Source organism: Sus scrofa, unplaced genomic scaffold (genome assembly GCF_000003025.6).
Source record: "Sus scrofa isolate TJ Tabasco breed Duroc unplaced genomic scaffold, Sscrofa11.1 Contig1206, whole genome shotgun sequence".
NCBI classification, from domain to species: Eukaryota; Metazoa; Chordata; class Mammalia; order Artiodactyla; family Suidae; genus Sus; species Sus scrofa.
The window spans coordinates 1,024,134-1,049,390 of NW_018084833.1; the positions used below are offsets into that span (position 1 = coordinate 1,024,134).

The 25,257-nt window shown below is 63.7% G+C and overlaps 3 protein-coding genes across 11 annotated transcripts; all 3 read left to right on the forward strand.

Annotated features, from left to right (window-relative positions):
* Positions 1 to 237: 237 nt before the first annotated feature.
* Positions 238 to 8,320, forward strand: LCN15 (lipocalin 15). Of its 7 annotated transcripts, XM_021081123.1 has the most exons (8): positions 238 to 2,066; positions 2,277 to 3,488; positions 3,870 to 4,009; positions 4,096 to 4,166; positions 4,361 to 4,471; positions 5,099 to 5,200; positions 5,535 to 5,600; positions 7,236 to 7,504. In XM_021081123.1, exons 2-7 carry the CDS (start codon positions 3,393 to 3,395, stop codon positions 5,567 to 5,569), a joined length of 555 nt encoding a protein of 184 aa, XP_020936782.1. In that variant the 5' UTR covers positions 238 to 2,066; positions 2,277 to 3,392; the 3' UTR covers positions 5,570 to 5,600; positions 7,236 to 7,504. The 7 variants fall into 7 exon arrangements, with proteins under 7 accessions (XP_020936782.1, XP_003122388.2, XP_020936783.1 ...); XM_003122340.5 differs by having other exon boundaries at positions 238 to 3,488; XM_021081124.1 differs by lacking the exon at positions 7,236 to 7,504 and adding an exon at positions 6,096 to 7,229 and having other exon boundaries at positions 238 to 3,488.
* A 6,187-nt stretch (positions 8,321 to 14,507) lies between these two features.
* LCN5 (lipocalin 5) lies at positions 14,508 to 17,331 on the forward strand. Of its 3 annotated transcripts, XM_003122329.3 has the most exons (7): positions 14,515 to 14,682; positions 14,858 to 14,991; positions 15,454 to 15,533; positions 16,089 to 16,193; positions 16,337 to 16,438; positions 16,511 to 16,532; positions 17,231 to 17,331. In XM_003122329.3, the coding sequence occupies exons 1-7, from the start codon at positions 14,587 to 14,589 to the stop codon at positions 17,235 to 17,237; spliced, it is 546 nt and encodes a 181-aa protein (XP_003122377.2). In that variant the 5' UTR covers positions 14,515 to 14,586; the 3' UTR covers positions 17,238 to 17,331. The 3 variants fall into 3 exon arrangements, with proteins under 3 accessions (XP_020936780.1, XP_020936781.1, XP_003122377.2); XM_021081121.1 differs by having other exon boundaries at positions 14,508 to 14,682; positions 16,337 to 16,532; XM_021081122.1 differs by lacking the exon at positions 16,337 to 16,438 and having other exon boundaries at positions 14,509 to 14,682.
* Positions 17,332 to 19,856: 2,525 nt separating this feature from the next.
* On the forward strand, positions 19,857 to 24,436 carry LCN6 (lipocalin 6). Its single transcript, XM_021081250.1, has 5 exons — positions 19,857 to 21,572; positions 22,007 to 22,146; positions 23,403 to 23,473; positions 23,926 to 24,036; positions 24,315 to 24,436. The coding sequence occupies exons 1-5, from the start codon at positions 21,480 to 21,482 to the stop codon at positions 24,434 to 24,436; spliced, it is 537 nt and encodes a 178-aa protein (XP_020936909.1). The 5' UTR covers positions 19,857 to 21,479.
* The last annotated feature ends 821 nt before the right edge of the window (positions 24,437 to 25,257 follow it).

Sequence of the window (25,257 nt, forward strand, 5' to 3'; positions counted from 1 at the left end):
GGGGGTGAGGAGGGCAGGGGGCCCGGGGAGATGGTGAAGAGGGCGGGGGGCATGTCTTGCCCTTGGAAGCTGCCCTTTGGTGCCCTGGGCCGCCTCCATGGAGGGCACAGGGAGTCACCCCTGCCCCTGGTGCTAACCATGCCGGGGCTTGGGTCCTGGCTCTGTCCACTCCTTGGGCCTTTGGGACCTGAGCTGGGATGGGGTGGGGTGGGGTGGGTGGGGGCTTCTCAGGTACGTTCTTCCCCCAGAATTAAGTCTTCGGCACCGGCAGTGCCACACTTCTGTCCTGTCTGAAAGGTGAGGTGGCAGTGGCCTTGCTGACATTTCATTCAGACTCCACCCGCGCGAGAGGCTTCTTACAGGGCTTCACGCCGTCACCCATCACCACCGTCAACTCCAGGACGTCTCCCTGACGCCACAGGGAGACCCCGTACCCGCTGATCGGTGGCTCCCCACTGCCCTGGCACCTCCTGCTGTCTCTGCGGGGTTGCCGTTCTGCGCACCACACAGAGATGGGCGCCTACTCCGCGGGGCCCTGGCCTCTTGTCCTGCGTCCTGTCATCAAGCCTTGTCCTGCTCCTTGTCAGGCAGACAAGCTTCGTTGCATGCAGAGGCCACGTGAGCTCATCCGTTTACTGGTAGCGGTTTTAAAGCTTGGCAACCCTGCAGCCGACCCCACCTCAATTTAAGGCGATTTTTCTGCGCGGAGACCCCTCCCCAGGCCCAGCAGGGGATGCCTCACCCGAGCACCCGCAGGGGCCCTTTGCTGTCTCCATGTGGCCATTGCTGGGACTGCACCAGCCCGCTGGGGCCCTGGGCTCTGGTGTGACCACTGCCCACCCCACTAGTGCCCCCACAAAGCCCCCTGTGCACCCAGCAGGGCTGGCACCGGTCTCCTCCAGGAAGCTGAGGCAGCCCGTGTGGACGCTGCGGGACAGGTATGAGGCTCCCACCGACCCGCTGCTGTCTGGGCCTGTGAGGCCAGTGGCACCCAGGGACCACACGGGCCAGGTGCGGGCATACAAACCCTGCCCCGGCTGCAGGTGCAGCCGTGTGCTGGGAAGATCCCAGTCCGGCAGCTGTGCGACTTGGCCCTGCTCCCTCATTTATTCCCAAGTATAAAGGAGACCCTTCCATGGCCAGGCCCCGCGCTCCGGTCTGGGAAACAGCGCCAACAGGCCGCCAGCGGGCTAGTGCAGCTCCTGCTGTCATGAACTTGACAGTGTGCTCGGGCAGGGTGGATGGCAAATAGTCAAGGAGAGAATTCAGATTATGCTGAAGTCGCCAGGAAAGGGACGGGCAGTGAAGCCGGGGTTTGGGGAAGGCTGCTTGGAGGAGGCAGAGGGTGAGAAGTAACCCGGGGAGCAGGTGCTTCCAGTGAGGGGCCTCGAGGGAACGAGGGGGCCGTGGGGTGGGAGGGCGAAAGAGGCCTGGGGCGGGCTGGGCACGGGTGGGCTGGCGCTTCGATGACTCAGGACAATTTCAACAAGGGACGCGTCCGGTTTAGGCTTTACACGGTTTGCTCCGGGCAGCGCGCGGAGAGCGGACTCAGGACGGGGGGTGTGGGGCCAGGAGATGACAGGCACGGATGGGCCCCTAAACCAAGGCGGGGACACGCGGGGACATGCAGGGACAGGTGCCTGCTCCTCTGCTTGGGAGGCAGCCCCGCATGGCTGAGGCTCAGGGCTTGCGGAGGGCTCCCTGGGGGGTCTGCCGGCTCCGGGGGCCTGTCCCTTGGTCCTTGCTTGCTCTTAAGGGACAGCTGACATAGTGTGTGTGTGAGTGTATGTGTGTGTAGCGGTTTATGCTTTTTAAAAATTGAGGTTTTGTTTACATGCAGTAGCATTCACCCTCCTTGTGTGTTTCCGTAAGTTTAGACAGACGCAGAGTCCATCACCCAGAGCAGGCGCTCAGCCACTCCCGCCCGCACCTGCCAACCGTGGGCAGCCTTCTGTCCCCTCGGGTCTGCCTGTTCTGGAACGTCGTAGAAAAGAGGCCAGGCTGCAGCCTTCCCGACTGGCTTCCCTCTCAGGATACTGCATCTGGTTTACCCAGCTTGTGACGGGGTCAGCAGTCTCATCACCCGGAGGCTGGGGTTGCTCCCCTGTGCCCTGGGGGGCATTTGGTCCTTTCTGGGGGGGGGGAGTTGACAGTAAGGCCACATGACCAGCCACAGGCAGGTTTTTGTGAAAACGTGACTCCTTTCTCTGGGGTAAATACATGCCCAGGTGTTGACTACGGAGTCCGGTGCTAAAATGGTTGTTTTCCTTCCTAAGAACCTGCCAGAGCATCTCGGAGTGCTGCCCCGGCCTTCTCCCCAGTCCAGCCGTGACCGTCTTGATCCGGCTGCTGTGTCCCCCGTCCCCACCACCAGCACCCGGAGCCGCTCCACTTGACGGCAGTTTCCATTTGGGAATCTTTTCAAATCTTTCGCCTGCTTTTTTTTTGGTTTGTTTTAATTGGGTTGTTTGTTTTTTTTTATTGTTGAGTCTTGCGAATTGTCTATAGATTCAGGATTTAAGTCCTTCATCAGAGGGGTGTTTTGCAAATGTTTTCACAGGAAGGCTTCGCTGCGGGTTCTCTGGTGACTCTGGGACCTGGCTGAGAGCCACCGGCCTCCTGGACCCTGTGGGGGCGGCGAGCAGGAGCCTCAGCTCTGCCCCTCCCTCCACAGTGTGGGCCACACGGTGTTCCTCAAATAGTGTCCCTGGAGTGCTCCGTGTGGATGTGGCAGGTCACCTGGAGAAGCCTTGCCAGCTCGAGCCCCCCCAGCCCTTGGCGCCTCCCTGGCGACTCTCTGAGCCACATGCTTATGCAACCAGTGATAAGGTGGCCGCGACACCGTAATCCACCCTAAGTGACCGCCCAGCCCCACCTTCCACACGGGCTTGCAGGAGGCCCAGCTGGGGGTCTGGGGAGTGAGGGGCGCCCAGGCCTCTGATATCACCTCTGTCATAGCTGCGCTGGCCAGGCTCTGCCCCAAGACAAGGTCCAAAGTCCTGGCCCAATGGTGGCTCCAGTCCTATGCAGGGAGGTGAGGACTCTGGGGACCCCAGAGCCCGGGTGGGAGCCCGCTGGCAGAGCAACCCACCCCTGGCTGCCTCTCAGCAGCACCCCTGAGGGCCCAGGCCCCACCTTGGCCAAGGTGGAGGCAGACAGGTGCGTGGGGTGAGTCAGGGGAGAGCCTGGCTCTCTGCACACTCCAGGAAGCGACTCCTGGAGCCGGTGGGGACACTCGAGCGATTGTGCCACACAATGGACAAAGAGGGGCTGGAGTTTCCGGGGTCAAGGTGCCTTCCGATCCCCAACCTGCCGCTGCGGGCTGGGGTATAAAGCTGGGCCGGTGGGGCGCCAGTGGCCTGGGTGCCAGGGACCAGAGGACAGGCGACAGGATGGGGGCCACCCTGCTAAGCCGTGTCCTGGTGCTGCTCTGGGTGACATCGGCTGGGGCTGAGGTCCTGGTGCAGCCTGATTTTGATGCCAAAAAGGTATGGGAGGCCTCGGTGCTGTGTCGCGGGTGGGGCAGCAGGCCGAGCCCCTGCTGGAAGCAGGGAGTGCGGGATCCTGTAACTTCTGCCGTCCACGGAGGGCTTGCTCTGCGCCTTCGGGGCTGCAAACCTCTTAGGTTCCTTTTCGGTTTAATCCTGAAACTACGCCGTGTGGGGGTAAGGACAGACCCACTTCACGGTGGGGAGAACTGAGGCTCGCAGTGGCCATGGGACCTGCCCCAGGCGAGTGGCAGAATAGGGGCTCGGACCACGAGAGGACACTCCGACGATCCCTGGCTTCAGACAAATCCGTGGGCCTCGGGGCCCAGGGTCCGGGTGCCAGGCGGGCGGGACCCAGGGTCACGTGCCGCCTCCTCACAGTTCGCAGGCCTCTGGTACGTGGTCGCCATGGTCTCCGACTGCAAGGTCTTCCGGGGCAGCAAGGACCACCTGCTGATGTTCACCAGCAACGTCACGGCCACGGCGGAGGGCAACCTCAGCGTCCACATGGAGGTCCCCGGGTGAGCGCGGCGGCGGCGCCCGCGCGGGGGCGGGGGCGGGGGCGGGACGGGGCCCAGCGTGAGCCTCGGCTGCGCTGTGTCCCCAGGCCTGACGGCTGTAACCAGATGGACGCCGAGTATCTGAGGACTGGCTCCCAGGGGCACTTCCGAGTCCCCAGTAGGTGCCCCGGAGGCCCTTCTCCAGGGCAGGACTGTCCTACCTGCGCCCCCGCCCCCGTGGTCCCCGGTCCCTGCCGCCTCCTGCCCCTCCCCTCCGTCGGCCCCGCCCCGCCCCGCTGTCCCTCGAAGCGGGTGGGGGTGGGGGTGGGAGCCGGGGTGGGGGCCGAGCCCTTCTCCCCGCCGCCTCTGCAGCGCTGGGCTACCTGGACGTGCGCGTCGTGGACACGGACTACAGCTCCTTCGCCGTGGTCTACATCTACAAGGAGCTGGAGGGGGCGCTCAGCACGCTGGTGCAGCTCTACAGTGAGGGCCCCATGCCCCCCGCCCCCGCTGGCCCTCCCGCGCCCCGGGACCTGCCCCACCCCGGCACCCGCTCCCAAGTCTGGGCCCACACGACCAGTCAAGGCGGCTGGCGGAACCGCACAGCGCTTCGGAAGGACCGCGGCTGCGGAGGGGCCTCCGAGCGCTAGGCTCTCAGGCCAAAGCTCGCGCCCCTCTCTGCCTGGGACCCTCCCTCCCCTGCTTGGCCGGCTGCTTGACACCCTGAGCCGGGGCTCAGGTCTCATTTTGCTTTCAGGGGGCTTGGCAGAGTGAACCAGGGGGGTTCTCAGAGGGGAGAGGCCGGGCTAAGAGCTGGGGGCCGGCTTTGGGGGCTGCAGGTGAAGCTACGGGAAGGGCATGAGGTCCAGCGGTGCGTGATCTGGAGAACGCACGGGCCACCCCAACCTGCCAGATGCCCCTTTGGAAATTAGGAAAGGTGCCCCTCGGGGCAGCTGCGGCCGCACTGGGCCCGCAGCCGGGCGGGCGCTCTCCTGCACTGCCCACCCTGCCCAGCCATCTGCCGTCAGGCTTCCCGGCCGGGAGACCCCCGTCCCCGCTCCCTCTCCCCTCTGTGAGCCCCGTGTTCACAGGGGCCCTGCTCTGCCCCAGGCCGGACCCAGGAAGCGAGCCCCCAGGCCATGAAGACCTTCCAAGACTTCTACCCGACCGTGGGGCTCCCCCACGACATGATGGTCGCATTGCCCAAGTCAGGTACCCGGCCAAACCCTGCCCACCAAGCCCCGCCTTCCCCAAGCCCCGCCTTCCGCCCCAAGTCCCGCCTTTAGCCTCGTTTCCAGAGTCCGGGGCGGTGCAGGCAGGAGACCGCCTTCTCTTCTAAAGGTGGGTTGGCAGCCCCTCCGGCAACTCCTCCTCACAGCCGCCGCTTCCTCCCGGCTCACCCAAGGGAGAGGTTTGGGGCCGTCGGGGCGGGAGAGCCCCTTGGCCCCACCCTCTGGGAGGGGCTGCGCGGGGAGTGGAGGAGTGCCCGAGGTGGGGGGCAGCCCTGGCCAGCTCAGCCTCTCAGGCACTGCCTGTTTTTCTACAGATGCCTGCTCTTCGGGGGGCCAGGGAGCACCCTGACAGCTGGGAGACCCACATCGGCCCTTCCCAGGTGGGTCCCGGGATAACTTTGCCCTCCTGTTGTCCCCGGCCTGTGTGGGCTGCCTCTCAGCCCACTCCTCACCCGCCTCCTGCCCTCTGACCTCCTGAGGTCTGCAGGTGCAGTTCCCCCAGCATCCATTGTTCTGCCTGGACACTTGCCGGTGTGCTTCAGGCCTCAGCTCAGCATCACCTCCTCCAGGGAGCCCCTCCTGATTGCCTGGGGTTGTGTAACAAATTACCAAAAACCGGCTGGCTTAAAACAACAGAAATGGGGGGTTCCTGTCGTGGCGCAGCGGAAACAAATCTGACCAGTATCCACGAGGACGTGGGTTTGATCCCTGGCCTCACTCCGTAGGTTGGGGATCTGGCGTTGCTGTGAGCTGTGTTGTAGGCCAGTGGCTGTAGCTGTGATTGGACCCCTAGCCTGGGAACGTCCATATGCCTTGGGGGGGGGGGGCTAAAAAAGGAAAAAAACAAACACCCCAGAAATGTATTCTCTCAACAGTTCTGGAGGCCAGAGGACCAAAATCAAGGTGTGGACAGGGCTGTGGCGGGAGAATGTCCCGTCCAGAGTCTGGTGGTGGCGGCCTCACTCCCATCTCTGTCGGCCTCTGCGGCCACATGGCCGGACTTCCCTCTTCTTACCAGGACACTAGTCGGGGCGGTGGAGGGGGGTGAGGTCCGCCTAAGTCTGGGGCTGTCTCATCTCAAGGTCCTGCACTAATTACATCTGCAAAGACCTCATTTCCGAGTAAGGTCACAGTTGGAGTTCAAGTGGACTTGAGTTTTGGGGACATGATCCAGCCCAGTACATCCTGTGTCCTCGCGGCCTCTGGCTCGCACCCCCGACCCCCGCCCCTGGTCCTCGCCCTCTCCCCAAGGGTCCTGCGAGGCGGGAACCACCACCCTCCACCGTCACAGGGGACGTGGATACACACGGGCTCTCGGGGACACCGGGCAACCATCAGACCCTCAGCCAAGTTCATTGTGAGGAGTTAGGGGACCTACATAAAACAGGAATAACAGACGCAACGTGACAGTCCCCGGCTTCGGGCGGTGCCCCTGTGGCCTCTCCTGGCAGGATGGGTTAGGTGTTGGCCGGGTGGGAACTTCCTGAGTGGCCTGCAGGCAGGGTCCCTCTGGCCTCCAGAGCTTAGTGCTCTCCATGGCTGGCCTGGATTTGCTCAGTGCTGGGACCCTGGAGCTATGTGCATGTTCCAGACACCTGACCTGGTGGGAGGAAGGGGTCAAGTTGTCCTCAGGAAGGTTCTAGAGCCAGAGCGCTGTCTTCCTGCCCTGTGCCCCACCCCCCAGGTTTCTCTTAGAAAGAAAAATCAGCTTTCAGGGTAAATTCTCCGATGCCCCCCCCCACCAGGGGTTGAGTCTATGGTTTCATTGTGGTTTACTGGCTATTCTGGGGCTTTCTTGCCACACCAGCCCCCTCACCGCCAGCCAGAAAGTGAGCAGGGCCCCGGGCCCTGGGTGGCAGATGGGGGACAGCTCCGGTGTGTGTCCACATGTGTGGAAGTTGTGGTGGCGGAAGCAACTTGTACAGCCTTTGGGGTGAAGAGTGAAGGGGGGGCCGCTGTGTGTGGGAAGCAGCTCCGATGTCTGAGGAGTGACCGCGCCTTTCCTGTCTGCGCAGGGCACGCGGGAGCAGCACGCCTTGTCACCTGCAGTGGTCCAGACTCACACCCCACCCGCACAGGCCACCCTCTCCGCACCCCCCCTATCTCCCATCCCCCTCGGGTCACCCCTCCCACCCAATAAACCACTTCTGCAGTTTTGAGGCTCCCGATTTCTTTGCAGAGGCCCCAGGGAGGGCCCGGCAGCCCCTGCTCCCCGGGACTCTGGTTGCTAGATTTCTCCTGGCTGAGGAGGCGGGGCTCCAGCCACAGGTGGCACCCAGGGGGGAGGGGGGGTGGGCTGCACCCACCAGCGCAGCCCCTGTGGGGTCCCGGCCTGGGGTGTGCCCTGGGGAAACCCACCTGGCTCCACACACCCTACTCTGGCTACAGAGCAGTAGGGGGGCTGCGGGGGTGGGGGGCTTGCGGAGTTTCCCTTGACCTTGGGCACATCGCAAGCCTCTGTGAGGTTTGGGAATGGGTCACGGTCGTGGCCTGAGTGCCCCAGCAGGGACCCCAGGACCCATGTGGTGAGCCTACGGGGCGCCTCGTTTCGCAGATGGGGAAACCGGGGTGACGTGCTCAGTGAGGGGCCAGGCTGGGATTCAGGGTCAGGTCGGGCGCAGGGGCTCTGTGCTGACCCTCCATCAAGGGTGGGGCCTGGAGAGCCCTCCCCCGGGGCCCGGCGGAGCTCAGAGCGTCCAGGTCCCACGGGCCTATACCCTTCAAAGGGCCAGCCATGGGGTGGGGCAGGAAGGCGCTGGAGGTCCTGCTTCACTGCTCGCAGGCATCCTGCGGCCCTCGCTGGCCGGAAGCCGTCAGCCCCGAGTGCACCTGTCGTCATCCTGGCCCTGGTGCCCGAGGCAGCGGGCATCCCGCAGCTTCCTGTCCTGTCTCCTGCCTGGCCGAGCTCCCTGGGGGGCTCAGCTCATCAGCCCAGGGCTGGGGTCAGCCTGGGGCTGGGGTCAGTCAGGGCTCAGCCTCCTGGGGTCTCCCTGCTCCTGCTTTTTTTGTGGGGGGACCTCACCTAAAGCATGGCTAGGGGTCGAATCAGAGCTGCAGCTGCCAGCCTACCCCACAGCCACAGCAATGCGGGTGGGATCCAAGCTGCATCTGCGACCTGCGCCACAGCTCACGGCAACACTGGATCCTTAACCCACTGAGTGAGGCTGGGAATCAAACCCCCGTCCTCATGGATGCTAGTCAAGTTCGTAACCCGCTGAGCCACAACAGGAACTTGGCTCCTGCTTTTTGGGTGGTCCTGCTTGGTTTCTGGGCTGCCCCAGCCTAGCTTGACCCCTGACGCCTGCCTGACCCCAACCACAGCCTTTGTTGGCGGGCAGTGCTGCGTCCAGGTGGCCAGTCCCCTGTCCTGGAGAGCAGGCCTGCCCTTTAGCTGACCAAGCTTGGAGCCAGTCCTGGGTGGGCTTTTCCAGCCTTGAAGGTGGGAAGGCGGCACCTTGCCAGCTGAGATCCAGGGCTGCAGATCTGGGCGCCCTGGGACCCTTCTTGGCCACCTGGGGCTCCTGTGGCTCAGCTCGCAGTCATAAAAGACAGGGAACTGGGGCAGAGCCTCGCACCCGGGCTCCATGGAGAGAGGGGCCAGGGCTGGTGCCCAGGCAACCTGACCCATCTTCACCTCGACGTGCTCGTCTGATCCTGAGTCCAGGATGAAGCGCCTTGGCAGTGGCTGGGGGCCTGGGCAAGGGTGGGAAGCTCGTGGCCCATGGCGCCTGGAGCATGAGCAGGGGAAGCTCTCCCTGAGGCTGACCTCTGGGCTGTACGCCGAGGGGCCCGGGCCTGGCTGGGCTGGTTCTACCACGGGGGGCAGGGGGGTGATGCAGAGGTGCACAGGGCCTGGAGCGACCCCACCGCTGTCTGCCTTGAGCCCCCCTTCCCACCAGGCCTCTGCCCCTTGCATACCTGCTCCCTCTGCAGGGGGCGTCATTTCCCACCCAGGCTTTGCAGCCCCTCCGTGGTCCCCCCCAGGGGCAGGCCCCTTGCTTGGCTCCGTGCTGCCTCCGCTGGCACCCGTCCAGGCCCACGGAGCCAGTCTTCCCAGATCAGAAAGAGCCAGAAAACCATGCCGTGTCCTGTGCGGAGGCCGGGGGGCGTGTGCAGGGCTCTGAGCCCGTGGGGGCCTGGGCTTGTGTATCCGGCCCGTCAGGCCCTCCTGGGGTGGGAGATGGTTCCGTGCTGCTCCGGTGAGTATGGGGGCCTTGTCCTGCTCTCAGGCCCCCAGACGGGCCCTGAAGCTGTGTCCACCACTGTCCCCAGACCAGGAAGGTGGTGACGCCAGCTGTTTAGTCCAGTGGACCCCCCCCCCCCATCGTGGCTGTGGGTGTCATGGGGCCAGGACGCACGCCCCCTGAGCTATCGGGGGCCAAGTCTGCTGAGGATGCGCAGGCGGTTGCACAACCTGCCACCCCCTTCCGGATATAAGCCCGGGCGCTGGGGGCACAGGCACCGGGAGCTCAGACACTCGATGGAGCCCGGGCTGCTGAGCGCCGTCCTGGGCGTCGTCCTGGTGCAGGTGATGGCCACGCACGACCTCGACCTGCAGAAGGTGGCTTTTCTTTCTTGGCTTCAGGGTGCTGGGCTTCTCTAGTCCCCTGTCCCTCCACCCGCAGCTGATGCTGGAGCAGCTATGCCAGGGCCCCAGGACCCCCTCGGTCAGCCCCACGAGGGCAGGTCTGAGCTCAGCCCTGCCAGGTCTCTCTCCTCCCGCGGAGCGGGCATCAGGCCAGTGCCCAGGGCCGGTCAGGGATGGGCAGCACTCCCCTCAGGGCCTTCTGGGGGCAGGTGTGTGTCCTCAGCAAGGGCGGTCTGGGGTCCCCAGGGTGTGGGGCTCCCGGGCCGGAGGGGGTCCCTCCTGTACCAGCCAGATCCATGCGCGGTGGGGACCAGCAGCGGCTTTCCCAGGGCAGGGCCTCTGCGGGGGCTTGGGCTTCCATTCACATGCTCTTTGCCCGGCTCCCTCCCTTGCGGGGTCTGTGTCGGCTGCGGGGCCAGGAGCGCGGATGACAGATGCTGGACACAGATTCATTTCTCTTGCACAAATGATCAGTTCCTAAGAGTTTCAGATGAAGTTCTAGGCTCCGGGAGGCTCTTTCTTTCTTTCTTTCTTTTTTTTTTTTTGGCTGTTTTAGGGCCGCACCGGCGGCACGTGGAGGTTCCCAGGCTAGGGGTCAAATCAGAGCTACAGCTGCCGGCCTCCACCACAGCCACGGCAACATGGGGACCGATCTGCTTCTGCGACCTACAGCACAGCTCACGGCGACCCCGGATCCTTAACCCACCGAGCGAGGCCAGGGATCGAACCACATCCTTTTTGATCCTAGTCATGCTCGTTAACCGCTGAGACATGAAGGGAACTCCCGGGAGGCCCTTTCCGAAGCCAGGAGCACCTGCCCCAGTGTGGCCGGGCAGAGCCGGGCCTCGTCCGTCGGGCAGGGCTCCTGGCCACTGCTTATCCGCGGGTGTCCCATTCGGCTGGCCCTCTCCAGCCCACTTCTCTCAGGCTCTAGCCACCACCTCCCCCAGGGTCCTGTCCCCCAGGACAGGCAGCAGCAGAGGCTGGGTCTCTGTGGGCACGCAGAGCAGCGCCCCCGCCCCCCGCCCCAGCTGCGCACAGGCCCGCATGGGGAGGGGCTCACCCCGACACCCCTGATGGGGCCCCTCGGGAGGCTGGCAACTTTTGCCTCTTGGCGGCTGAAGCCTGCAGCCTCTGCCGACCTCCCAGGGCCGGCTGGCTCCCTGCTGTGGGGCCTGGGGAGGTGGGGAGGCCAGCCTCCTGGGGCGGGGATGGGGTCGTGGTCTGGCTGCCCGAGGCGGGCGTGGCTCCGGCTCCTTTCTCCAGATCGCGGGATTCTGGCGGGAGGTTGGCGTGGCCTCCAGCCAAAACCTGGTCCTGAAGAGCCCCAGGAGGCTGGAGGCCTTGTTCCTGACCTCGCGGGAGGGGGAGCTGACCGTGAAGGCTGCGTATAACAGGTAAGGGGGCCAGGGTCCCGGGGGGCCTCGCGGGGTCAGGTACCTGTGGCCAGGTGCCCGGGAGCATGTGGTTGTGGGCGTTTGGGTCACTTCGTGGGCCGGCCCTGCCCGCGTTCGCCTCGGCCAGCCTCTTGAGACCAGACCCCCGGCTCCTCGAGCTGCATCTTCTCTCGAATAAAAGCTCACAGTCTTGAGGAAGCCCCATCAGGTGACAAGAGAGGGAGATGGACTCGGCATAGGTGGCTCTCGGGAGGTCACAGAGCCCTTGGCGGCGGAACCCTGCAGCCGCTGCCGACCTCCCACCACCCTGTAGCTCTGCCCTCCCATCCTGTCCGGGATCTCCTGGGGACAGACACGCTGCCAGAGCCCTGCCTGAAGCCAGGCACCCCCGCCCCGCCCGGGAGTGTGCCCAGCACGAGGAAGGCAGACGGCATTTTCCTCACGGGTATTTGCTGCTTTCAGCTCAGGAAGCTGTGAGACTGAACAGATAGTGAGCTCAGAAGTCAATGCGTCAGGGAAATTTGTTTTTCCTGGTAAGAGCCATTTCCTTGTCGCTGCAGTTACCACCCTCCGGCCCTGTGTGCCAGCTACGCTTGGCCTTGCTGTTCCTCATGCTGTTCCGTGCGCTCCTCCTCAGGCCCCAGGCTCCCATTCTCCCACCAACAACCTGGTCGTCCTTCCAGGGCTGCCGTAGCCCTCCCCTTCCCGACCCCAGTGTCCTGGGAGGGCCGGGCACTGGGTGGGGAGAGAATGGAGCTGGGCCGGCTGACCCTGGCCTCCAAGGTCTGCCAGCCCGAGGGGTGGTGCCCGGCCTGCCCGTGCCTGTCCCCTCCCACTCGCTGCCACAGGCCGCAGGGAGATCCACGTGATAGACATTGACTACGAGCAATACGCCATCCTGAGGGTCTCCCATCTCTGGCAGGGCAGGGAATTCCACGTGCTCAAGTATTTCAGTAAGCTGCTCCCCCGGTGCGGGCTGGGGGGCTGCCCTCCTGGGGACCACCCAGCCCAGTCCCCTGTGTCCCCACAGCTCGGAGCCTCGAGGGCGAGTATGAACCGGGCTTCTGGAGGTTCCGGGAGTTGACGGCAGACACGGGGCTGTACCTGGTGGCCCGGCACGGTGAGCCCCAGGCCTTTGGGGCGGGGGCGGGGCTGGGGCCCCGAGGATGGGGTCAGGGCACCCGTGCTGGCGCCCCTCTCACTGTCCCGTCCTGCAGGGAGGTGCGCCAAGCTTCTGAAGGAGGTGAGACTCCGGCCCACGGCCTGACGGGAGCTTGGCTGGCTCCAGATGCTGGGCCTCCAGGGTGGGGACACCAAGCTGCCAGGAGGGGCGCCTGGCTCTCAGCCCCATTTGCATCCACCAGGGGCTGGCCTGAGGCAGGCACAAGCCCTGGGGGCACCGTCTCGGGCTCCCCAGCTCCCTGCGGTGCTCACCCCTCAGCTGCACGGCCCCCTCTGTCTCAACGGCCCCGAGACGTTGGGACTCTTCCCCCACTTTGCAGGCAGAGGAACTGAGGCCTGGCCACACAGCCAGGACACCACGGCCAGCCGCTGCCCACCCCACCCCTACCCCCACCCCACCCCACCCGGGGGCCTTTGGAGGCTGGGCTGTGCCCTGAGGCCCTGCCCTCTGTGTCACAGGAGCTGATCTAGCGGAGCCCCGCCCCCAGCCAGGACACTGGGAGCCCTGCCCACCTGGCCTCTCCTGGAGGCACCTGCCCCCAATAAACGCTGCTGCCAAACCCGCTGCCCCCGACTCGTTCCTGGGGGGCGAGGTGAGGGGGTCGGGGTCGACAAAGGTGAGCCTGGCTGCCCTGAAGCCTCCACCAGGAGGAGGTAGGTGTGTCGGCGTCGGCAGTGAGACCTCTCCGTCGGTGGGGTCCCCCCGCGCTGCTCTCCTTGGAGCTGGGACCTTCTGTGTGAGCCCTCCCGCCCGCCAGTCTCCTCTCTGTCTCTGTCTGTCTGTCTCTGTCTCTCTGTTTCTCTGTCTCTGTCTCCGACTCTCTGTCTCTGTCTGTACCTCTCTTTGACTCTGTTCCTAGCTCTGTCTCCATCTCTGTCCTTCTGTCTCTCTGACTCTGTCTCTGCCTCTGTCTCTATCTCTGTTCTCTGTCTGACTCTGCTCCTCTCTGACTCCGTCTGTATCTCCCTGTCTCTGTATCTCTCTGTCTCTGTCTCCATCTCTGTCCCCCTGTCTCTGTCTGTCTCTCTCTCTGTCCCTCTGTCTCTGTCTGACTCTGTTATTTTCTGACTCTATCTCTGTGTCTCTCTCGTCTGTCTCTGTGTCCCTCTCTGACTGTCCCTCTGTCTGTCTGTCTCCATCTCTGTCCCCCTGTCCCCCCGCCCATGCCTTGGACACTGTCTGCCATGTGCTGGGAAGCCCCCCGCCCCGGCCGTGTCCCTGGCTCTGCCTGTGAGTTGAGGACAGTGCTGGCCCTTGGAGGTGGGGAGGAGTCATGGGCAGTGACAGGGGCTGGGCTTCCAGGGGCTGCTGCCCTCCCGCTGGGTGCCCTGGGCCAGTGTCTTATGTCCCCTGCCCTGTAAGGCTGAGAGACGCTATCCCCACCTGGGAGGCCGCTGAAGAGCAAGGGTGCCCCGGGGGTGCTGCCTTTGGCTGCCGTCCTGGCGGCAGGACACTGCTGACTGGCCACCTACTGACTGTGTGGCTTCTTTTTTTCTTTTTTCGGCCACAGCTTGCTGTGGGATCTCTGTTCTCAGACTGGGGGTTGAACCCAGGCTGCAGCGTTGGGCGTTGAGTCCCAGCGGCTAGACCAGTCATCCAGCCAGCAGGGCTGGGGGAATTGGGACGTCCTGGACCCTCCCTGCCTGCAGCCCGGGGTGGCCTGGGCTGCACAGGGTCCACATTGTGCGGGGACCTGTGTCCTTGGTGCTGCCCCGCCCACTGGAGCCCTGCACCTGCCCAGCGGTGGGCCCTCGGGGGCATGCGGCCACATCCTGAGCCCGCCTGGGGCTCCCAGCGGGGCTGTGGGCTGTGTGACAGGGCCCCCAGCCGCCTGGGCACAGGGCTCCTGCTGCGCCCCTGGGTGCTGTGGGGTCCTGGCACCAGGCTGGATGCTCCCTTAGTGCTGCCCGAAGCTGCCCTTTCCTGAGAGTCGGGGGCCCGGAGGGTGGTGCCCTCCCCTCTCCTAACCCCTCACAGCTATCCCCTGGGGCCTGGGCAGGAGAACTGACTGCTCCGATGACAACTGTGGGTGGTGCCCCCTCGGGCCTGAGCCCAGGAGGCGGCTGTGAGCTGCCAGCCTGCTTAATGAGGCCAGCCTGTGCTGGCGCCGGCGCCCACGGGGCAGGGTATAAGCTGGGGCTGGCTCCGAGGGCCATGTCCTGTGACTCCGGGAGCTGGCTCAGCCCCTGCCTGCCAACATGAGGGGCAAGGCGCTTGCCGGCCTGCTGGGGCTGCTCGTGGTGCTGGTGGCCAGCGCGGAGGAGATGGGCCTGAGGGACTTCAACGCCACCCAGGTGGCCACGTCAGGGCACCTGCCGTGGGGGACGGGACCGCCGGAGGGTGCCTGGGGAATCCTGGCGGCTGCACAGCGCACGGGGCCTGGGGGTTTCCTGGAGCGCTGTCCCGTCCGTGGGGAGGGGTGGCCCGCGGGTGCCCCTGGGGCAGCTCCCCCCCTCCACGTCCCCCCAGTTTTCAGGCCTCTGGTACGAGATCGCCTTGGCTTCCAACCTGGAGCCACAGACCCCCCCTCAGCTGAAGAAGATGGGGGCTGTGCTGGTGGAGCGGGAGGGGCCTTACCTGACCCTGACCTCCGTGTCCGACCAGTGAGTGGGCACGTCCCGCCCGTGACGCGCAGTCTCCCCGCCAGATGAGCATGGGTTTGGCAGGAAGGCGGCTGGGGGCCAGACCCCGGCCAGAGCAGGTGCCCACGGAGCCGAGCAGCAGTCCCTGGGCCTCTTCCTCTCCGAGGTGACCTGCAGCCTCAGGGCAGGGCTGCCCGGGACCCCTCCCTGCCAGGTGCCGGGGCCCGCGGGCCAGACTGGCCCTGTCGCTCCCCTTTCCAGCAACCTGGGCTGTGGGGACAGGCTTGCAGGCCTGCAGCCTGGCCACCTCCTTGGGACATGCACGCGTTGGGACACATCTCAGGCCCCTCGGGGCGCTGCCTGAGAAGTCCGTTCTCTGAGGGTGGACTCCTCCTCCCTGGCTGGGCAGGGGCCCCGCTGGCTGGGCCCCCGTGGTCGCAGGGGTGCGGGGGCAGTGCGCTGGCAGGTGTCTGCTCTTTCCAGCATTAACCGCTGTGTGAAGGAGACGACACAGGCCGTAAAGGGCGATGCCCCTGGGAAGTTCAAGTTTCCTAAGGAGCCTGGTAAGGAGCGCGGAGCGCAGCGGCAGGCGCCCCACCCCCAGTGCCATTCAGCCCTGAGGTCAAGGTGGGGTCCTGCAGCCGTGCTCTCCATGCGGGCTGGATGGCGTGGGGACACCTTGTCTGGCTGCAGGTGGCTCTCGCTCAGACGCTGGGCGCTGAGGCTCCCCGGGGTCAACCCTGCATCTCCCGTGGGAGCCTGGCCGCAGCAGGGCGCTTCCTGGGCACCTCGGGGCAGATGCCTCCGTGTGAGGCTCTGTGCCAAGGCCACAGGGGGCCCCGCAGTCGCCACGCCCAGCTCCCCACCCCTGGCCTCGGACACCATGATGTCTGAGGGCTTTATGACCTGCTCTCTGAAATCCTTGGCAGGGAGGATGAGAGTCTTCTTGTCCTGGTTAGTGGGGTTCCCTGTCCACTGCTCAGGGAGGTCCCTCCAGGGACCTCTGGGGGGTCCTTGGGCAGCGCGCACGTGTGAACTTTACAAGGCGGGGAGCACCCCCGGCCCGTGGGAGGCCCCTGCCCAGAGCCTGGGAGTCCTGTGTTGGCTTCGTCTCCCAGGAAACAAAGACGTCACCGTGGTGGCCACGGACTACAGGACCTACGCCATCGTGAACGTCGCCTTCCAAAAAGGAAGGACAGCCCACAGTGTCCTGAAGCTCTACAGTGAGCCCCTGGGGGCCCTGCCCTCGCCCCGCCCTGCCTGGCCCTGCGGGGGGCACCCCCAGCCCGGGGAGGGGGCGGGAGCCGCGTCTGTGGCCCTGGCCTCGGCGCAGGCACCCGCAGCCAAAGGCACCCCTCCCGGGCAGGCCGGGACATGGAACACAACGAGAAAGTCATGGCCCACTTCCTCCTGGAGGCCTCGGAGCGCGGGCTGTCCACGGCCAGCGTGCAGCTGCTCCTCAAGGACCGTGAGTGTCCGGGCCGCGGGGTCAGGCCGCCCGAGCCCGTCTCCCCAGGTCACCATTCTCTCTTGTCCGCAGTGACCTGCGTGAACTTGCTGAGGTGAGTGTCTGCTCCCATCCCGGGGCCGAGGCTCCATTCACTGGCCTTCCCATCACACCTGGAAGAGGACTCTGGGCTCCGAGGGCAGACAGCGGCTGAGCCCTGAGCGGCTGCCTGGGGGTCGAGGCCATCCCCCGTCTGGGCTGGGCCGGCTCCTCCTCTGGCCACAGCAGCCGGGCTTGGGGTGGGGTCCGGGCACCCCTCCTGCAGGGAGGTGTGCCAAGCTTCCGAAGGAGGTGAGACCCCAGCCCAAGGCCTGACGGGAGCTTGGCTGGCTCCAGATCCTGGGCCTCTAGGCTGGGGACACCAAGCTGCCAGAAGGGGACCCTGGAGGCTGGGGCGTGGGGGCAGCGCTGGGCAGGGGGTTGGGTTCTGGGAGCCTGGCTCTCGGCCCCACTTGCATCCACCAGGGGCTGGCCTGAGGTAGGCACAGGCCCTGGGGGCACCGTCTCGGGCTCCCCAGCTCCCTGCGGTGTTCACCCCGCAGCTGCACGGCCCCCTCTGTCTCAACGGCCCCGAGACGTTGGGACTCTTCCCCCACTTTGCAGGCAGAGGAACTGAGGCCTGGCCACACAGCCAGGACACCCACTCCTGGCCATGGCCAGCCGCTGCCCACCCCACCCCTACCCCCACCCCACCCCACCCGGGGGCCTTTGGAGGCTGGGCTGTGCCCTGAGGCCCTGCCCTCTGTGTCACAGGAGCTGATCTAGAGGAGCCCCGCCCCCAGCCAGGACACTGGGAGCCCTGCCCACCTGGCCTCTCCTGGAGGCACCTGCCCCCAATAAATGCTGCTGCCAAACCCGCTGCCCCCGACTCGTTCCTGGGGGGCGAGGCGGGGGGTTGGCGTATGTTTGCTGTGACTGTCCCCAACCCGACTCTGGGTGGTCTTGTTTACTCTGTGTGGGCCCCACCCTGGCTGTACCTGCTCCCCCAGGGGCTGAGTGGCTGCAGGCTCCCTTTCCGCCCGCAGGCCCTGCTCAGAGCCTGCAGGCCAGGCTTCCCCAGGATGCCCCCTTGGGCACAGCACCTGTGCTCACTGCTATACCACCCACGCTACTGCCTCTCAAATGAAAGGCGACCACAGCAGGGGCTGTCCACCATCTGCCCTGGCTCCCTGCTGCCCCGAACTCCGATCCATGGGCACTGGGTCCAAGGCCCTCTGGCCATGGCTGCCCCGGGCCCCCAGCAGGTCATCCAGCCCTGCTCAGCATCCAGGCGCCTCCTGCACTCTCAGGCCACGGCCTGGTCCCGGGGGTTGGGGTGGGGCCAGCAGGGAGGAACCACCCCATTGGCCACGAGAAAGCCCGGCAGGGGTGAGTGAGGCCCACCCGTCCTTGAGGGGACGGCCTGCCTTACAAACCCAAAGTCCCAAAAGACCCCGGGAGTGTGGTTTCGAGGCTGAGCTCCGGCAGGTCACTCGTGCCCGGGAATGCCCGCAGCTTTCCCCAGGCCTGTCCTGGACAGGTGGTCTGCCTCAGCTGGACTTCCTGATAGAAGGTTCCAGGACGTCTGCTCTGGCCACTGGAACACAGTGCCCCACTGGGGGTGGTACAGAAACAACAGGTGCCTGGGGGGTCAGAGGTCAGAGGTCAGGGTGCTGAGCGGCCGGCAGTCAGTCAGTCAGTCAGTCATTAGTCAATCATTCATTCATTCAGTCAGTCAGTCAGTCATTCAGTCGTTAGTCAATCAGTCAGTCAGTCAGTCAGTCAGTCCGTCAGTCAGTCAGTCCGTCAATCAGTCAGTCAGTCAATCAGTCAGTCAGTCCGTCAGTCAGTCCGTCAGTCAGTCAGTCAGTCAGTCAATCAGTCAATTAGTCAGTCAGTCAGTCAGTCAGTCGGTCAATCATTCATTCATTCATTCAGTCAGTCAATCATTCAATCAGTCAATCAGTCAGTCAGTCAATCAGTCAGTCAGTCAGTTAATCACTCATTAGTCAATCATTCATTCATTCAGTCAGTCAGTCATTCAGTCAGTCAATCATTCATTCAGTCAGTCAGTCAGTCATTCAGTCAGTCAGTCAATCATTCATTCATTCAGTCAGTCAGTCATTCAGTCAGTCAATCATTCATTCAGTCAGTCAGTCAGTCATTCAGTCAGTCAGTCAATCATTCATTCAGTCAGTCAGTCAGTCATTCAGTCAGTCAGTCAATCATTCATTCAGTCAGTCTGTCAGTCAATCATTCAATCAGTTAGTCAGTCAATCAATTGATTGGACTGTTTATCAGTCCCTCAATTATCCATCTATTCATCTATCTATCTTTCCATGTATTCATCTATTGACTCATCAATCTATCTATGTGTCTGTCTATCCTTCCATCTGTCTGTCTGTCTATCACTCTGCTTTGTAGGGTGAATTTTGGCAAACTGAATTTTCCTGTGAAATCATCCATTTCTTGGAGAACTTCAAAGTTATTTGCTTAGAGGTCAGCAGAGCACTTTCTGGTTTTGTTTTTTTCATTAAAAATTTTTTTTTGTCTTTTTAGGGCCGCACCTGTGGCCGTGGCGTATGGAAGTTCCCAGACCAGGGGTCAAATCAGAGCCATAGCTGCCGGCCCAGACCACAGCCACAGCAACGTGGGATCTGAGCTGAGGCTGCGACCTCCACCCCAGCTCAGGGCAACGCCAGATCCTTAACCCACTGAGCGAAGACAGGCATCGAACTCGTCCCCATGGATGCCAGTCAGGGTCGTTAACCACTGTGCCACGATGGGCACGCCAGCAGAGTACCCTCTGTCCCAAAGGCCAGCTCCCACACACTTTGGTCATTTCTTACTTCAAGTATTTATGGTCCCAGTGTTTTTTCCTCATTTATGTTAATTGTGTTACTTAAAAAAATAACACTAATGATTCTGTTAATAATTCTGTAAATTAACAGAAAAAATCTGTTCCCTTTTCCATGGATGAGGATTTTGGTTTGTTAATTCCATCTGCTGTTCTCTCTTCTCCATCTGCTATTTCCTTTTTTTATCAGTATTATTTCCTCCCTCGTGTTTCCTTTGGTTAATTTTGTCTAGATTTTAGAGTTGGGAATTTAATGCCTTTATTTTCATTCATTCTTTCTTTTTTTTTCTTTTTAAGGCCGCACCTGCGGCATGTGGAGGTTCCCAGGCTATGGTTTGAACCGGAGCTGCAGCTGCCGGCCTCCACCACAGCCACAGCCACGCGGGATCCGAGCCGCGTCTGCGACCCACACCACAGCTCACGACAATGCCGGATCCTTAACCCACTGAGAGAGGCCAGGGATTGAGCCCGAATCTTCACAGAGACAGTGTAGGTTCTTAGCCTGCTGAACCACAAGGGGAACTCCTACACATTTGTACAGTCTCGTTTTTTATAGTTTATAATATCTTAGGAAAACACAATGCAATTTCAAAGGTACCTCAGCAGGCAGAGTAAGCAGGGCCATTCTGACAGCTGTGCAGTGGTCTGAACGTTTGTGTCGCCCCCGTCCCCCCCCACCCCCGACACCAAGGGGGCGACATCCTAAGCGTGGGTGTGATGGGCTGGGGGCGGGGCCTTCGGGAGGCAATGAGGTCGTGGTGGGACCGGGGCCCTTCTGAAAGCAGCTCCCGGGCTCCCTCCCCCCTTCCCCATATGTGAGGAGGCCGCAGAAGGACCTGGACCTTCTGGACCCAGAGTCCCCACACCACAGGCAGTCACCCTCATCTTGGCCATCCAGCCTCCAGAGCTCCGGGAGTACAGGTCTGTTGTTTATAAGCCACCAGTCTGTGGGTTTTGCTGTTTCAGCCCCAGGAGACTACAGTGGCCGTGTAATTCCTGCATGGGAAGCACCCGTGGGTCTGCTTCTGTTGTCTGTTCATCCTGCTGCTCCTTATGCTGCTCCCTCATGTTTTTTCAGGAAATTGTACTTGAAAAAATAACGGACGGGGCCAACATGAAGGCCGGGGCGGTGCTTTTGTCTTTGGCTGTCATGTTCTTCCGTCAGGCATCTGGGAGGCTGTGGTCAGCCAGCCATCCCAGTCCGAGCTCTGCCCGGTGGCTCTCTGGCCAGGAGGTGGTGCAGGTTTAGCAGCAAGTGGGTCCCATGGGCTCTCTGGGTCACCTGTCCCGCAGGGCTGGGCTGCTGGCTGGTTAGAGGGCCCTCCTGGGAAGGCGGCCGCAGGACAAATGGCTTCGCCTTTCCTCACCTTCCAAGCTCTGCGTGGCCTATGTCAGCAGAACCCCTGGAAGCCCAGCGGGTGGGGGCTGAGGGGTGAGGTTTGCCCCCCCGCCCCCCAGGGAACCATCCTCCCAGACTCTTCCTCCCGGGTTTTGGGGCTTCAGACAGATCCTGCCGGGCGCCTGGCCCTCTGCTGTCAGGCGAGGAGGGACAGTGACCCAGGACAGGAAGCCAAGCCCGCAGAGTGTTCCCACGCGTCCGGGGCATCCCACGGGCGAGCTGCGGTGGGGGGCAGGAGGCTGTGGCCAGTGGAGCAGAAAGGGTGGTGGGAGCTTTTGAAAAATTGGGGGGAGTTTTTTTGTGTTCTTAGTGATTAAAACAGAAGATGCAAAACCAGGCTTCTGGAGGAACTGCGTGTTCCTGCGCCCTCCCCAGACCTGACCTTGGCCTGTTGCCGGCCTGGGTTCAAGAGCCGGGTTTTGGCAGCTGAGCGAGGGGTGTGGGCTCTGGGGACAGAGGACGTGGTGTGGCTGAGGGCGGGAGGCTCAGGCCCGAACCCACCCTGGGGAAGGGATGCAGAGATGCAGAGACACACGAAGGTGGCCCATGGAAGGGGCTCCCCCGGCCCGGCCCACTCCCCACTCAGCGGTGCATCTGGGCGGGCGCGGAGGAGACCGCGGGGACACACGCCCCGCCTGGGGGTAATTTCACCACCTTGCGGAGAGAGAGGCCAGGATGGGGCCTGCGGTTAGCGCCGCCCACGGCAGTGCGCTCAGAGCCACATAAGTGACCTCGGGGGCCTGGAGGGGACGCTGGCCGCGGGGAGGATGCGGGGCAGTGTGCTGCTGACCGCCCTTCTGGCTTTGGCCTCAGGGCCCGGGGCCTGGGCAGTGTGGCTGGGGAGGCTGGACCCTCAGCAGGTAGGGGCCCTCTTTTTTTTTTCCTTCTTTTTGCCTTTACTTGAGCCACTCCCGTGGCATATGGAGGTTCCCTGGCTAGGGGTCTAACCGGAGGTGTAGCCACTGGCCTACACCACAGCCAGAGCAATGCGGGATCCGAGCCGCATCTGCGACCTACACCCCAGCTCACGGCAATGCCAGATCCTTAACCCACTGAGCAAGGCCAGGGATCGAACCTGCAACCTCATGGTTCCCAGTCGGATTCGTTAACCACTGAGCCACGGCGGGAACTCTGGTAGGGGCCCTCCTGTGCAGCAGACACCCTGGGCCCGTGGGTCACGGGGGGCCGGGCTCCCCCCGGGCCATCCCGGACCGCGTGGGCCCCTGGGCGCCCAGAGGATGAGGACGGGCCGGGGCTGTGGAGACTGGCTCCTCACCTGCGCCGCCTCCATCAGTTCCTGGGGTCCTGGTACATCCTCGCCGTGGCCTCGGGCGAGAAGGACTTCGCGGTGGAGAGGGCAGTGAGGAGCGTCGAGGGGGTGCTGGTGAGCCTCACGCCGCAGAACCATCTGAGGGTGCTGTCCTCCCGACACAGGTGGGTGAGGCCGGCGGGTCCACGCTGGGCACCAGAACCACTCGTGCCCTCTGCCCTCGGCATGGATTCTGGCGTCTGTGTCCCTGGACTCCCGGGGGCCCTGGCTAGGACTCACCTCCTCCACTCGGGCCGGCACCACCGCAGCCCTGGGTCAGCTTGCCGGGGACTCCAGCCAGCGGGAGACGCCTCTTCTTGGCCCGTGTCCCCCAGAGCGGCTACTTAAGAGGGGGCCATGCCGTTGTGTCTAAAGCCGCCGCTCTCTCTGAAAAGGAGCCCCCCAACAGATCGTCACATATGCTGGGCCAGGCAGCTCGGTGTCAGTGAGCCAGCTTGAGCAGAGGCCGACCCGACCGGTCCCAAGAGGCAGACACGGCTGGGCCTCGGGACGAGCGAGGCCAAGGAGGTCTGGGTTAGGGCGGGGGCTCCACTGTGCTGGGAGGGCACGGGGTCACGTATGCCCTGGGGGGCAACCCCCAAGCACGAGGCTCGGAGAGTCCCAACAAAGCGGAGGGAATAACACATCTGAATACAGAGCCCCGGGCACCCTGGGCAAGCCGCGGGCAGAGGTTCTCTTGTTTTAGCAAAGTTTTAAAAATTGTGGTAAAATAAACCTAAGAAAATTTACCATCATAGGAGCTCCGTGGTGGCTCAGCAGGTTAAGGATCTGGCGTTGTCACTGCTGTGGTACATGTGTGACCCCTGACCCGGGTAATCTCACCTGCTGCCAACGTGGCCCAAAAAAATCTTACATCTTTTTTGTCTTTTTTTTTTTTTTAGGGCCACTTCCACGGCATATGGAGGTTCCCAGGCCAGGGGTCTAATGGAAGCTACAACTGCCAGCCACAGCCACAGCAGCACCAGACCTGAGCCGCGTCTGTGCCCTACACCACAGCTCACGGCAACGCCAGATCCTCAACCCACTGAGCGAGGCCAGGGATGGAACCTGCAACCTCATCATTTCTAGTCGGATTCCTTTCTGCTGAGCCATGACGGGAACTGCTCGGCCCCGTTTCCGAGGCCCCTCTGACCCGGTCTGGCCGAGCTGGCCTCCCAGACGTGAGGAAGCAGAATTATGCTTCGCAGTCCTGGCAGCCGGTTTCCCCAAAGGGTTCGTTTTGGTCCTGAGCAGGGCTTCCTGGTAACGGGGGAGGCACTTCCCCTCTTCAGCCTCGCTGACCCCCGTCTGGGCGGCAGAACCTGGCACCTCTCGTGCTGCATCTGGACCCTGGGTGACGAGGGGTCATGTTCTTTTCCAGGCTGGACAGATGCCACCTGCACACAGTGGAGCTGCTGAAACAGAATTCTGGATGGGTGTTCGGGAATCCCTGTACGGGTGACAGCCATGGAGTCCATCCGGGCAGCGTGTGGGCTGGGCTCCATTTCCCTGACTGTCATCGGGGCCCGGGTTCTCCCACCAGCAGCCCTGGGCCCTCCTCCCTGCAGGCAGGAGGGATGGGGAGGGGGCGACGCCATCCCCCGGCTTCAGTGGCGCTCTCCTCCAGGCAGTGAAAGGACCACATTTTGTCAGAGGTTTGGTGCCTGGAGGCTCAGCTGGGACCCAAGGTCTCCTGCTGCAGTGCTGGGGGCGGGGGGCTGGTCCTGGGCCCCCGTGGAGACAGCTCAGGGCATGCCACCCAGGATGAGCTGGGACTCAGCTGCAGTCCATTAGCCACTGCAAGTGTCCGAGGGCTGGCGCCAGGTGGGGGTCAGGGACCAGGGGACAGGACGTGGGGGCCCTCAGCCTGACGCACCCCCCTGACCCCTGCTGCCCTCTCCTAGCCCTGGGCGTGCTGGAGTACCGGGTGCTGGGCACCAACTTCAGAGACTACGCTGTGGTGTTCACACAGCTGGAGTTCGGGGACGAGGCCTTTAACACCGTGGAGCTGTACAGTGAGTGGCCTCTGTCCCCCAGGGGTCCGAGGCCAGAGGGGCCCCACTGGCTGTGCTCAGCTCCTTGCTCCCAGCGGCCTCATTCCCACACAATGTCACCAAGTGGGGCCCCTCCGCCCCTCCCTGCGCCTGTGGGAGGCGGGACCCTGCCTGGAGGGAGCCTCGGCCCCTGGAGGGCTTGGGGTCGGAGGAGCACAGGGTCCCTGTCGGCGCTCTGATTCCTGCCCCACCCTGGCGCCCAGCCCCGGGCCCAGACTCAGGGGTGCCTCGCCCTGCAGGCCGGTCGGAGCTGGCCAGCCAGGAGGCCATGAACCTCTTTTCCAAATGGAGCAAGAACCTGGGCTTCTTGTCACAGCAGCAGGCCACGCTGCAGAAGGACTGTGCGTACCACCGTGCCTGATGCCGCTGTGTGCTGGGGGCACAGGCCATGGGGCCCTGGGCTGGCTTTTGCTGGACCTGGGGACCCGCCTGGCCTCAGGGAGTCAGGCAGGCCTCGGGGTGGGGTCCCTGCCCAAAGTCAGGCCTGCAGGGGCTGCCCCAGTCCTGGGGGGGGGAGCTCTGTGCAGGGGCCTCCCCAGTCTCATGGGGGGTGCTGTGTGCAGGGGCCAGCAGGACCCCCTTGCTCAGCAGCCGCAGTCTGTCCTGGGCACCGGCTGGGCAGGGAGCCCTGTGCTCACGGCCACCTCTCTTTCCCCTCCAGTCACCTGTGCACACAAGGTCCACCAGGTAAGCTGCCCACCCAAGCAGCCCCTGGGCCCTTGGGGCAGGAGGAGCCAAGGGGCCCTGGGAGCCCCCACCCTAGTGGCTCTACCGCTGTGCGGGGCTGGGGGCCTGGGAGAGCCCCTCAGGGTGAGCCCTGGTCCCCCCAGTGCCTTTCTTGATTTCCAGTGAGGGCTGCGGCTCCGGGGACCAGCGCAGGCCGGCCAGACGCTGCCCTCCTGGCTCAGCATCCTGGGTGCTGGGTGTTGGGCTGGCCGTGCCCAGGGGCTCTCGCTGGGATTCAAATAAAGTCATTCCACACACCCGTCCCAGTGCTTTGCGCCTGAGTCCAAGCGGGACCCTGAGGCAGGAGCAGACCCAAGGGCCCCCTGGAGCTGCAGGGAGGGGAGGCGGGTGGGGTGGGCTCTCCGAAGGCTGAGCCGCAGAGTGCGGAGCCAGGTGCTGGCCAGTAGCCCCGCTCATGCCCCCAGAGTCCCTCTGATTTGGGGTCACCCAGACCTA

Excerpts from the sequence above, each read along its gene's own strand:
- LCN15 (XM_003122340.5), top strand. The coding sequence starts at position 3,393 with ATGGGGGCCACCCTGCTAAGCCGTGTCCTGGTGCTGCTCTGGGTGACA. Across the intron at positions 3,489-3,869 it reads CTGATTTTGATGCCAAAAAG|TTCGCAGGCCTCTGGTACGT; the intron begins GTATGGGAGGCC and ends GCCTCCTCACAG. Across the intron at positions 4,167-4,360 it reads GGGGCACTTCCGAGTCCCCA|CGCTGGGCTACCTGGACGTG; the intron begins GTAGGTGCCCCG and ends CCGCCTCTGCAG.
- LCN5 (XM_021081121.1), top strand. The coding sequence starts at position 14,587 with ATGAGGGGCAAGGCGCTTGCCGGCCTGCTGGGGCTGCTCGTGGTGCTG. Across the intron at positions 14,683-14,857 it reads GGGACTTCAACGCCACCCAG|TTTTCAGGCCTCTGGTACGA; the intron begins GTGGCCACGTCA and ends ACGTCCCCCCAG. Across the intron at positions 15,534-16,088 it reads CAAGTTTCCTAAGGAGCCTG|GAAACAAAGACGTCACCGTG; the intron begins GTAAGGAGCGCG and ends TTCGTCTCCCAG.
- LCN6 (XM_021081250.1), top strand. The coding sequence starts at position 21,480 with ATGCGGGGCAGTGTGCTGCTGACCGCCCTTCTGGCTTTGGCCTCAGGG. Across the intron at positions 23,474-23,925 it reads ATGGGTGTTCGGGAATCCCT|CCCTGGGCGTGCTGGAGTAC; the intron begins GTACGGGTGACA and ends GCCCTCTCCTAG. Across the intron at positions 24,037-24,314 it reads TAACACCGTGGAGCTGTACA|GCCGGTCGGAGCTGGCCAGC; the intron begins GTGAGTGGCCTC and ends CTCGCCCTGCAG.